This window comes from Dermacentor silvarum, chromosome 6 (assembly GCF_013339745.2).
Source record: "Dermacentor silvarum isolate Dsil-2018 chromosome 6, BIME_Dsil_1.4, whole genome shotgun sequence".
Lineage (NCBI taxonomy): Eukaryota > Metazoa > Arthropoda > Arachnida > Ixodida > Ixodidae > Dermacentor > Dermacentor silvarum.
This window is the reverse complement of record NC_051159.1, coordinates 83,954,132-83,967,297: the sequence shown is the minus strand read 5'-3', so window position 1 is coordinate 83,967,297 and position 13,166 is coordinate 83,954,132. Positions and strand designations below refer to the sequence as shown.

The window sequence follows — 13,166 nt, the reverse complement described above, 5'->3', positions numbered from 1 at the left end:
TGTGCCCAGGATGTGGAAATAGGTTTTCCTCAGATTCCAAGGCCCATAAACTTTTGATGCCAAATGTGCATGATGATCCCGAGGGTAAGAACACAAGTTCCACATACCACTCGAGGTTGAAATCCATGTATGGATAACGGGACAGCAGTAGTGTGCTCTCAACAAGGACATAGCTGTCCGCCAGCTTGCTGTTGACCTGTGGTGCAAGCTCTTTCAGCTCATGGAACAGGTCCACACAGGTATCTGCAGGAAGCCTGGAAAAGCCATGCAAACAGTCCTCTGAATTTGAAGCATCAAGATGTGTGCTTACTGTCGGAAGCACAATAGCAAGATTCCAAGCACCACTGCACAAAACTTATGCCTGCTGGTGCTCAGTGTCTCACTGATAGGTAGCACGACAAGTAGTACTACATAATCACTTTTCTATTTCACTCAACAAAAAGGCAACCACTGAAGCCACGAATCGAAACTGCAACCTCCTGCTTGGCAGTAAAACGCAACAGTTACTAAGACAATGCAAAAAAAGAACCCTAATTAAAAACAAGACAGTTTTAGAATAGTGTTCGCAAGCAAACTTAAATGCATTACATACATAGAGGAATATAATATTGTCCTCACTGTGCATGCTCTGTATGTTATTTGGTTTCTGCAGTTTGCATATCATATATTATTGTACGTTATTTGGTTTGGCGAGTTTAACGTACTTAACGTTTATGTATGCTAAACTATAACGTCGTCAAACATGGTGACATCTGCGACTCCCACTTCAGCATACATTGTCGTGATGGCTACACTCTCGCCATTGCTGATCAGCAGCAACTGTTGAAATGAGCTTTCACTTCCTTTAAACGTGCCTGAAGTGCTAGCTATGAGTGCATAGCTCATCTAATTTCCGACTGTTCGGCAATTATGGCAGCTGTAGGCCTGACGAGACGCATCGACATGGGAACGACAGGATGGTTGCTAAAGGATTGCCTTGGTTTGGACATGTTTGGCACGAGGTGGTGCCCTGTCTAACGTCTTTACATTTGTGTTCCCGCACGTTAAACTGGGCGTATTGACTAAACGTGCACCACGACGTCGCACAAAGGCGCTTGTGTTTAACGCACATAAGGAGATAAACACTGTTATAAAACTGTCTAGCAAGTCGAGCTGAAGTGACATAAGTACTGCAAAAAGTCCAAGGCCAAGCATTTTTACTAAGTCCAGAGCTTTCGTCAGCACCGACAATGACAGTGTCTCACAAGAACAGTGCCGCTGCCAGAAATGCTGCACCAGCTCCTACCATGTAACCTTTCGCGCTAAGAATTAGTAAAATTTAGATAACAAATGATACTAAAATCTAACCTCGTTATAAGTTGCATCTGACATGAAAATACCTTTGTCATCTGCAATATTTGTTACAACCACACATTAGATGCTGATATCGATGAGAAAACATTCTAGATTAACTGTTCATTATACAGTAAGACACTTGTAACGTAACCGCTTATAGTGCAGGACCGGATATACAGTTAAACATGGATATAACGAAATTAACAAATTCCCGAAAAACTTCGTTATAAAGAGGATTTCATTATATCCAGGCTGGGCACGAAAATTCGAAAAAAAAAAAAATGTTAACCGTAGTTACTCGATTCTAACGCGCCCTCGATTGTAACGCACACCCGTTTTCTGTTTTCGTCAAAGCACTCATCCTTGAAATGTCACACCAAGTACTGGATGCGTGGACGCGTGTCGTTTCGCGCAAGCGCGAGGCATCGGAAACGAAGAGCGAGCGTCACGATTGCATTGTAGTGTCGTATAGCGTTGCAGTAGAACCCCGCTGTTACGTTCCCGGGGGCTGCGTTTTCCTGGATGTTACGTCGTTTTCGGCCGGTCCCGGCACAGTTCTCATAGAACCCAATGCATTGCTAACCCCGCTGTTGCGTCGCAACTGTGAGACCGTTCCCGCATCATACATTGCGAACTGCCACCCCGTGCCGGCCTGAGCGGCCATTTTGACTTTTCATGTCGCTTGACTTGGTGGCTTGACAATGGCATTGGCCGCCCAAAGTGCTGGGGACGACAACTATGAGGTATTTTCGGTTTCCGCCAGCAAAAGCATGGCCCTCGAGATCCGTATTTGCTGTCTAAAGATGGTGTCTATGACGCGTTGTGGCCCTAAAATTGGTTTTGGCTCATAGTTGTTTCGTATAAAGTCCAAGGGCGATAACGCAGTCGCTGCGCGCCGTATGCTGTATGTGCAAGTGAAAATGTGCGAGGGGAAAAGCAGCGAGGAAGCGCGCCTTCTTCCGTTGTGGTTCAAGGCATCGGCGAGGAAGCAAGGGGGGAGGGATAGCGGGCGGCGTTGTACTGTACTCTGGCATCAACTGCGTACTGCGCAGCGGCGCGCGGTCGCGTGCGCCGTATCTTGAAAGCGAGCTGCGTTGGGACAAAGTCTAGGCAGTGTAGGTGCGTCGGCGGCTCGTAGCTTTGTGCGTGCTGTGTGTTCTTGGCGCTCAGTTTGCATTGAAGCAATAGACAACATCACGAAGGTCACTTCGCTCGCTTCTACAGCGGCGCTTCCAGACGCAGCAAGCGTTTGACAGCGCGTGGCCGCGATCATCGAGTGTGATGTGTCACAGCGTCTGCCAGCGCGTCGGCAACATCAACTGGAAAAGGAGAGTGCCGGGTTGGAGGGCTAGGCCAGCTGCAGCAAGCGGCAGGATCAGGTTTGAATGAAGGGAGGGGGAAGGTCATGCCCGCGGCGACAAGATCGCCAGGTCGAGGGCTGCAGGCCCGGTTCGAACACGCTAGCACGCACGCTCGCTTCGCATTCCGTCGCGGCGGAGAAGGTGCTTCCGGTTGCTGCTCGCGCAAAAAATGATAAAATTTGGGGCGAAATCTCTAGGTTGTCAGCGGGGGAAATTCATTACTTTGAAGGGTCTCCCGCTGCCATTTCGTTACGTAGAGGTCTCAAATACATGTGCTTCTATAGAGTAACGGCGGGGAATAGAAAAACTTCGTTATATCCAGGAATTCGTTATATGGAGGTTCGTTGTAAGCAGGTTTAACTGTAGTGCGGTCTTTTCAGACTCCCGTTAATTTTCCCATAGCACTCCATGTATACTCGTATCGCTTATAGTGCAGTTGTGGGAAACGAAATACCGGTTACAGTGCGGCTACCTGGGAGTACGGAAGTCAGCGGAGACAGCGAACGCTCCCCTCAAACGGGCGCCCCAAGAAGTGCTTGAGGAAGAGAGACGAAGTGGAGGAGAAGGGTACGTGGTGCGAACGAACAGCCAGTGAGGCTGAAACCAGAATCTTGAGTGCGAGTCGTGAAATATCACGGCGCGCATGGCGAGCGAGGGCCACGAAACTGCCAACGCCAGCCAACGCGCGCTTCACGATAACGGCAGTAAACGAAACTTCAGGGAGCCTGCGGCGCCGGCACAGCACGGCGAAGGGCGCACGCGGAGACCGTGGAATGTGAGGGAGGAGGGCAACAGGGAAGCGGATTTCGACGCGGCAACTCCGCCGCTTTGGTGGCTCCCCTCGCCCTCCCTCGTAGCTCCCTCACTTTCGACTGTCACCGTGCACGTCCGCCGGCCGGCCCCAGCGCCAGCTCCCTGAAGTTTCGTTTTCTGCCGTTATCGGGAAGCGGGCGGTTGCCAGCGTGGGCAGTTTCGTTGGCCGGCCTGGGACAGCGTCGCTGCTTCCCTCTGCGCTGTAGCCGCAGTGTGCAAGGTCAACACGTGACTAGAAAGTAGAGGAAGCATAAAGGAGAAAGGAGGGTTCACTGCCATTTTCTACGCGTGGCTACGGTAGCGTGGCTGAGACGTCGGCACGTACACGCATGTTCCGGCGCAACGCAGAATCGGGCACCTTGCCATTTGAAAGAGGGTGAAATTTTCGCCGCATTTTTCTTTTTTTTTTTTTGTTCGCGTGCGAGACTGAGGGGTCTCTCCTAAGCTTTTACTCTATGGCGGTGCCGGAGCAATGCTGGTCGGAGGCGCCGCTGCGTGATTTGGTTCGAATTAACGAGATTCGACTGTAAATTGAATGCAAACGTTCTAGCTGCATTCCTCGACTGTCGCATACGCGTGGCGGCTCGGTGCACATGTTTTGCATATGTGCGGGCCTTGAAAATTGTTGCTTTGGTTATAATGCGGTACCGCTTATAGTGGGGATACTCGCGACTCCGGTGACTTACATTATAAGCGGTCTACACGGTATCTTGGTTTGACTGTATAGCGGAGAGAGAGAGAGAGAATAAACTTTATGCAAAAGAGCACGCGAGCGTAAGTAGCTCCTTCGCTCTGCAGTGGGTGGTCCCCTCAGTCCAGGAGTCCAGCGGCCTTAGCTGCTCTTCTGGCTCGGTTCACCAGGTCAAGCTGGTCTGTCGAGTCGGAGCTGGACAGCGCTGCCTCCCATTGCCATGTGGTGGGGTGTGTTATGGGTGCGAGCTGTGGTGTGTTTGCGCAAGCCCATACCATGTGGTAAAGCGTTGTGCATTGATAGTAGTGTGGGCATTTATAGGAATACAGCGCAGGGTGTATAGCATGGTATAGATTCAAATGTGGATATGCGTTTGTTTTTGTAGTTTTCGCCATATTACGGCTTCCTCTCACGTCGGAGCATTGCGTGGCGGTGGTAGAGTTCTTCGTGAAAGACGATAGGTGTTGTAGGATAGGAGTGTTGTAGTATAGCGGAGTGGCATTCCAAAAAGGAGCACAAGCCGAAGAAATGTCAATGCCGCGGGAATAAACAATGGGCAGCACACTGCAGCAGTGGGTTGAACATTTGCACATTGTATAGATGTCTTATATTACTAAAAGTGAACACTACAACATCGGTACAGTAAGAGTTCAGAGAAAGAGACACTTGCAAGAGGCGACGATTTTATCGCCCTTGGACTCAAGCTCCTCCTCCGCATCGTCTTTGTTGATCTCTCCCATCGGCAGGCGCACCTCGTTGAGAAGCGTGCTCGATACCACCCTTGTTGGCGAGATTTTCCCGCGGAAGCCGCATTATAACCGGTATTTCGTCTCACGCAGCTGCACTGTAAGCGGTATGCGTATACATGGAGTTCTATGGGAGGGTAAACGTAGTCGGAAAAGGCCGCGTTGTAGCCAGTTCTGCACCATAAACGGTTACCTTATAAGTGGTCTATACTGTAATGTGGAATGAGATATCTAGCAAAATGTCACGCAGCTGGTAGAAATGGTTGACACATTTCATATTGATATGCAATGGTAGGCATCTATTTCAGACACTGGAGTGTGGAGCATGTCTGTAGAATGAAGCACTCCGTACTGATGGTTAACCAGTGAAGCTGAAACGTGCGGCCCCGGTGTTTATTACTGGGTTAACCCGGAGGGTTCATTAAAGTATTTCTCAATCATGAAGTTACACGCACATTCGGCTGCGATGGAGAGAATGACGTCACAGACGGTATGGCCGCAGTTCCCCATTGTCGCTTGAGTTCGATGTCTCGAGTTTGCTCAGAGGCGTGGTTAGCAGCATTCGCCCGCCATTGCTGCTTGCGATTCTTCGAAAGTAAATTCCTTCAAAATTTTATCTGTCCATTACATAAGACAATGAATGGCTCATACCCCCTTAAGCAATGGCTCATACCCCAGTAAACGCAGCCTCCACATTACGACAACAGAAGAGAAGTGAAATTCTATGCTGGAATCATGAGCGGCAACGCAGCCAGCTGTGGAAGACAACGACGACAAACGTGGGAGCAGTGGCACGAGCGCGTGCCGAGCACGAGCACAACCTGAGGGACGCCAACGAGTCATCTGCAGAAGAAGACGACGACGCTCGAGCCAATGCTGATAGTTTTCTGTACACAGGCGATGGACAGATGCTTTTTCGTTTCGCCCATCTATATAAAGCTTCGCTTTAAAAATGTCATCTGCATAGGAGGCCCATAAATTACTTAGACACCAGGGGTTCTGGAGTACACACTGAAAGCTCGGTGTGCACGGTTGTCCCAGACAGAATGTGGCTGGTGTAGCCAGGAAATAAGCCCGTGACTTCATGCTCAACAGTGACAGAACCAACAAGTCACTGCATTAAGTAAGCTGTTTGGAGTGGGTAGTGTCAAAGTAAGCATAAGCATCAAATGTAGCAGTACAGTCAAACCTTTAATAATAATGAACATGGGTCGCCGGATACTATATGCCAAAATGTATGTGCCGCTCTTCAACAAACCTTTTTCACACCGACTTGGGTTACTGGGTATGTGCCAGTGCATATGTAGAGAACACACTACACATTACACACTTCATAGATTATGCATTTCAACAGTTGCAGAATGGCGCGTCGATACATTGCTTCAATGCTAATTGCAGTTGTATTGACGTTCATCATGAGATGGGTTCTGCCAGATTTCTTTTGGATCACAGTGACCTTTTCTAGCAACTCTGCTGTTGCTGATTTGGCCTACCTAAGGGGGCACATGGGTCTTGGAGACAAAAAATTCCCTAAAAATTTGAGTTTCCATTTTTGTTACTTTTCTAATCGCCATACCAGGGTGTACCTGTTGGCAAAAAACTAGCTCAAAATGACACGTTGTTGAGGAAGAAAACACTGTATTTGTCCAATGAAATGTTTGGTTTTTCCCACGAAACTGCTGACATGACCCACTTTGTCATTTGCCATTCCAAAACTGTCGATCATAGCAATGCCATCTCGGTCTTGTTTGAAAGAGCGTCATTGCAGCTTGCTTTCCTGCCAGGACGAGTCTTCAATGCAGCTTCTGGAGAAAACTACCCGGTTTTATAGCATAAAATGCCATTTTTGCACTACCTGCAATTTTTTGTAGTTTTCTCAAAAAATTATTTTTCAAGGTTAAAATTTTTGGAGCAGCACTGTGTCACTGTTAATCAATCCTCTTGATTTCTTTTTTGCCTGAATGATAGAAAGTCAGAGTGCACAAAAGTTATGATATGGTGTTTTAGGACACTAACATTTTGAAATCTTGAAGAAATCACCATAAAAATACACATTTGAAAGTTGCAAATCTAGAATTTCATAGTTTCAGCTAAAATACAGATTACATTAAAATCAACATTAAACATTAAAATGCAAACTTACACTCTTTGAACATTCAGGAAGAAACATGCTTGACTTTAGCTCCCTTGGTACTGTACATTTTTTGCACATCACATCCCAAATTTATAACACAAATAATTGCAACATTTTGGGGGGGAATTGATTTGGAAAAAAATCTAACTGCATATTTGTAATCAGCACACACGGTTGAATATTTCCTGAAAATTTCATATGTCAATAGTCAACAACAAGTGTTTTTATCCAGGACCCAGGTACTCTCTTAAGAACTTGTCTGGATAGACTTGTTTGAAGCAAGTAGAGTGGAATCTCGATGATAGGATCACGGCTAATACGAATTTCCGGATGATACGATTTTTTTTCGTAGTCCCGGCCGAGCCCCATTACTTTGCAACGTGCTTAGAGTACAGTTGTTACGAATCAATTTTCGACCCGCGTTGGTTGATACGAATAAACGCCGCCCCACCGACGGCCGCGAAAGAGAACGGCGCGCAGTCACGCGCTTTCTCCCTTTCTCTTTTGGTTCGGAGGCGCGGACGTGACGCCGGACAGCGCAGAGGCTGCGACTGGGCGCGAAGAGTTTGAAGCGGTTGCGCTTTTGTTGCTTTTGTGCTTTTCCTCCTTTTCGGCAGCCGCCCATCGGACGGAGTGGCTGCTGTGCTTCGGGCCGCATTCTTTGCGTTTGCGCCATTTTGCCTAGTCGCAGCGAGCTATGTCGACCGAGATACGATCTCGGCTGATTCGCACGGCGGTACGCCGAGGCGGGGAAGCCTCCGTTGGCGCATGTTCCGTCGACTGCGTTATCGGTGCCGATGACACAGGGCGATTGTCGGTTTTTCTTCGCTGCTGTAGTCACACGGTGCAAGATAGCGCGGCACGTAATCCACGATGCAAGGTAGCGCGGCACGTTCAGTCGGGTGCTCCTCAGCTTCTCCCGCTAATCGCCGCATTTTTCTTGCCGTAGGAGGCTTGCGCTTCCGTATTCCGAAGGCGTGCTTCGTCCAAAATTTCTTCTCCAACAAGCGACGATCCATCACTAACCTGGGAGCTCTCAGTAATCCGAATTCTGCGTGTCAAGTGAAGACGCCGGCGTGGTTTACGAAGCAGACAACTGCGGTTGCCATCTTGCCCCTGCCACAGCAACAACCAATGGAGAGACACCTTTCAGCACGGCAGCTAATCGGAGGCCCGCTTTCATCGGAGGGCCCGTGTGAAGACCTATCACAGACCCGCGCTTATTTTGATTTTGCGCGTTTGTTACAAGATGGTCGCACGACGACGGACGAATTGAGAAGCGGAACGGCGAAACTTTGAGCTTTCGAACGATAGCAAGATGGCGGCGCTCGGTGGCGGGAAATACGACATATGTCTCCGTGAATTGCGGTGATCTGGCGCGATTTAAAGCTGTTTTCTCGCCCTGCGCACTGACGAATAAATCTTTTTCAGCCACATTTAGTGCGTTTTCAGCCAAACCATTTTGATACAGCGTAGATTAGGCGTTGCAGATACCGAAACGCGTGGTTTTCAAAAATCAATTTTTCTCGCGATTTTCGCGATCTCATCCCCTCATCCCCCATAATTTGGTTAGTTTTAATTGTGTTTCGATGATACGAATTTCGGCTAATACGAATATTTTTCATGACCCCGTGAGATTCGTATCATCGAGATTCCACTGTACTATCTGGCATATGGCGCCTTGCACTACCACAAGACAATTTCTTTCTTGTATGCACTTTTCGCAATGTTGTGCTGTCCCATCTTCCAACACCTTTAAATCTCTTTGGGAACACAATTTTTTTGGTAATACTTGATCAAAATTCATGAGATAATGAAGTGAGCCCAAATTTGTAAATATGACAAAAATGTGGGAGTTGGCAAGTGTGCACATGGCTAAGGTGGCAAAAAGCTTTTACTCATGCCAGAAAGGTCATTAAGCACATAAAACTGTAGGTAACAAATTACGATACAAAGGCACCGCTTCAGCAACTATGGTGATCTAGATTTAGTTGGTTTTAAGAACAAGTATACGAACTATATGAACTGCGTGCACTCGCACAAGTCAAATACTTCACTATTTGTGCATCACTCTACAGTGTACATGTATGTACTAGGTGACACATGCTGTACACAAACCTGAGAGCAATTGCTCCAAAAATCTAAAGCGCCTACAGCAAGAGGTTCTTTGACAAAGCAAGCAACTTACCCTTCTCTCACAGAGACGTTCAGCTCAAAGCTCAGAAATCCAAATCTGTCTTCAGCGGACATTTTTTGTGGAACACTATGCCCCTCCAGCAGCTTTAGAAGGCTCCTGCAAAAGCACAATTAGACAAAATGAGGCACTCATTTTCTGACAGTGCAGCTGACATCAAAAGCCATTGGTGGGAAGAAGCTCACCTTGTAATATCCTATGTAGTATGTGTAAAAAGAAACATGCGAGAAATGTTAAAATTCTGCACATTTAATGCTTCATAGCAAAAGCAAAATTATGCACTTATGTGCCTTAAGGATGTTGCTAACTCAAATGCAACTTTTGTAAACAGCTATCACAAGACTATTGTTTAAAGATGAGGCCTGATGATACTAAATCTTGTATCATTCTTTACTGATCTTGCTGGCCAAGTTTGTCAGCAAGATCAGATGGGTCGATTTGTTGATCAACCTATAATAAAGAAATATGCCTTACTGTAATGGTCTTAAAATTGATTAACCTTTTTCCTCCCTGTCCCTTTTCCCCAGTGTAGCGTAGCAGGCCCGAGCAAGTTGCAGCTCTGGCCGACCTCTCTGCCTTTCTGTAAATAATTTTTTTTTCTCTTCTTTCACACTTGTAACTTATCCACATGGACCTTGATTTCAGCAGCCATTTCTGCATGGCATTTGCAGTCTGACTCCAAATGACTAATGGAAAAATGCTTAGTATGTAATCAACGAAGTTCCCAGAAAGAATTTAGCACTTGCAGGTTTCGGAACCTTGGCTTCTACTAGCGGTAGGGTTCAAACAACTTGCTCGTACATCATCATCAGCCTATTTGGTGTCCATTGCAGGATGAAGGTTTCTCCCATAGATCATTTACCCGTCTTGCTACAGCCGACACCACCCTATGCCTGCAAATTTCCCAATTTCATCACACCACCTAATTATCTGCTGTCCTCGACTGCACTTCCCTTCACTTGGCACCCATGCCATGACTAATAGACCAACGGTTATCTGCCCTACTTGTTACATGACCTGCCCAACTCCCTTTTAATCTCAAGTCCAATTTTGGCTACCCCTGTTTGGTCTCTAATCCACACTGCTGGTGTCTTCCTGCCTCTTAATGTTATGCCTATAATTTTTCATTCTGTAGCTTACTGTGCAATCCTCAGCTTCTTTGTTTACCTCTAAAGTTTCTGCCTCATGTGCGAGTACCATTGGAATGCATTTGCACATTTGTAGCCAAAAATTAACGCACCCGCGGAACTCCTCAGAGGAGTCCATCTCCTTTCTGATCTTGACCCAGCGAACCAGGGCCTGGGAACGCAGCTCAGGGCCTACGTTCAGCACCTTTCCTGTGACGAGCAGTGCCTCCGTGTACTGCTTCTCCTGCCTGTACTGCCACAGGAGCAGCTCACAGCGCTTCCAGAATTCCTTCTGAAATTTTCGAAGATAACCGTCAGGTGAGTCAAAATGCAGTCTAGTGTTGCCAACTGCATTTTTCAAAAGTGCCCTTACAGAAACGTCTCGGAAATCCCCCACATGTCCCTAAATATGCGGCAAAAGTCCCCATCCCTACAAAAAAAGCGCGCACTGCACTACAGAGACGCCACAAGGTTGAGGGTTCGAAAGGATCATTTGCGCACCTGAAACTCCACAGTGTTCTCCTCTGGGTGGTGAGATATGTGCAGGACACTCAGCTCCATGCTGATCTTGGTGTACAAAGTGGCGTGTTTATTGACCTTGCTTTGGAAGCAGTTGTATGCCACGGCGTAAAACGTTCGACCTGTGAGCACAGACAAGTAGTTGACAATAAGTGGCAAGATAAAATTATGAAGCTTAACATCCTAAAGTGACACACGGACTATGAGGCTTGCTGTACTGTGGAGCTCCACATTAATTTCAGCCACCTAGGGATCTTTAACATGCACCTAAAAAAGTAGGCGAGCATCTGCATTTTGCTCCCACCAAAATGCAGCTGGAAATCAGACCTCCAACTTCTTGCTCAGGAGCAGAAGGCTATAGCCACTGCTGCGGGTGGTAAGAAATGCAAACAGTGCTCAGTTAAACAGAAAATGGTTAAGTAAAAAAACTAGACCTTCGAGGGCTTTCTAAAATGAAATTGACCTTGCATTATCATTTAATACTAGTATTTCAATTTGCTCGCGCTGACCGCAGTGTCCCACACCGACAATTGTCGGCAGCAGATGCGAGGCAGAAGGCCATTGACACAAGTTTATGCTGGTTTGATTGGTTGGGTGCGAAGATCGTACTGTAAAGGTTAATGCCTTTACATGTAGTCTTTACTTTTTAACGAAAAACATGTTTTACACTTTTTAAAACTACATAGAGGTCTCAGCTGTGCGCAATATAAATGAAATACCTTTACGATTTACACAAAGCGCACGTGGTTGGTTGTCATGTTCTCTGGCACACTCTTCACGCCGCTTTACGCCGAGTCTGATGGCGATTAAAGTTCTTCCAAAGGTTTTACAGTATAGACCACTTGATAACGTAACAGCTTATAGTGCACGACCGGATATAGCGCGGTCTTTTCAGACTCCCGTTAATTTTCCCATAACACTCCATGTATACACGTATCGCTTATAGTGCAGTTGCGGGAAACGAAATACCGGTTACAGTGCGGCTGCCTGGGAGTACGGAAGTCGGCGGAGACGGCGAACGCTCCCCTCAAACGGGCGCCCCAAGGAGTGCTCGAGGAAGAGAGACGAAGTGGAGAAGCGCACGTGGTGCGAACGAACAGCCAGTGAGGCTGAAACCAGAATCTTGAGTGCGAGTCGAGTCGTGAAATATCACGGCGGGCATAGCGAGCGAGGGCGACGAAACTGCCAACGCCGGCTTCAAGATAACGGCAGTAAACGAAACTTCGGGGAGCGGGCGGCGCCGGCACGGCACGGCAAAGTGTGCACGCGGAGACCGTGGAATGTGAGGGAGGAGGGCAGCAGGGAAGCGGATTTCGACGCGGCAACTCCGCCGCTTCGGCGGCTCCCTCGCCCTCCGTCGTAACTCCCTCACTTTCAACTGTCACCGTGCGCGCACGGCGCCCTCCAGCCGGCGCGGCGCCAGCTCCCCAAAGTTTCGTTTTCTGCCGCTAACGGGAAGCGGGCGTTTGCTGGTGTGGGCAGTTTCGTTGGCCGGCCTGGGACAGCGCCGCTGCTTCCCTTTGCGCCGTAGCCACCGTAGCCGCAGCGTGCAAGGTCAACACGTGACTAGAAAGTAGAGAAAGCATAAAGGAGAAAGAAGGGTTCACTGCCATTTTCTACACGTGGCTACGGCAGCGTGGCTGAGACGTTGGCATGTACACGCATCTTCCGGCGCAACGCAGAATCGGCGACCTTGCCTTTTGGGAGAAGGTGAAATTGCCGCCGGGTTTTTTTTTTTCTTCTGTTCGCGCGCGACATTGAGGGGTCTCTCCTAAGCTTTTACTCTATGACGGTGCCAGAGCAATGCCGGTCGGAGGCGCCGCCGCGTGAATTATTTCGAATTAACGAGATTTCACTGTAAATTGAATGCAAACGTTCTAGCCGCATTCCTCGACTGTCGCATACGCGTGGCGGCTCGGTGCACATGTTTTGCATATGTGCGGGCCTTGAAAATTGTTGCTTTGGTTATAGTGCGGTACCGCTTATAGTGCGGATATTCGCGACTCCGGCGACTTACGTTATAAGCGGTCTACACTGTATATTGTACAGTATGGTGCATAGCACCTCACTTATTTGCAGGACATTGCGTTCCGATTCCATCATATGAGAGAATCTCATTAGTTTTAGGGTGAGTCTATTCTCCCGGCAGTATTTCTCCTGACGCTCACCTCCTATTGGCGCTCGGAAGTCACATGACAAACTGCCGGGGGAAAACGGGCTGCAGGTTCGCCCTAACCTAACATCAC

The 13,166-nt window shown here is 47.9% G+C and overlaps 1 protein-coding gene across 1 annotated transcript in view; it reads right to left on the bottom strand.

Annotated features, from left to right (window-relative positions):
• The window catches only part of LOC119455692 (uncharacterized), a 101,370-nt gene that overhangs the window by 74,880 nt on the left and 13,324 nt on the right, over nucleotides 1-13,166 (bottom strand). The window contains exons 6-9 of the mRNA XM_049668957.1: nucleotides 10,903-11,042; nucleotides 10,515-10,693; nucleotides 9,269-9,373; nucleotides 108-254 (exon numbers count right to left, since the gene is read on the bottom strand). Coding sequence (XP_049524914.1) covers nucleotides 108-254; nucleotides 9,269-9,373; nucleotides 10,515-10,693; nucleotides 10,903-11,042 — 571 coding nt within the window. The remainder of the gene's footprint in view (nucleotides 1-107; nucleotides 255-9,268; nucleotides 9,374-10,514; nucleotides 10,694-10,902; nucleotides 11,043-13,166) is intronic.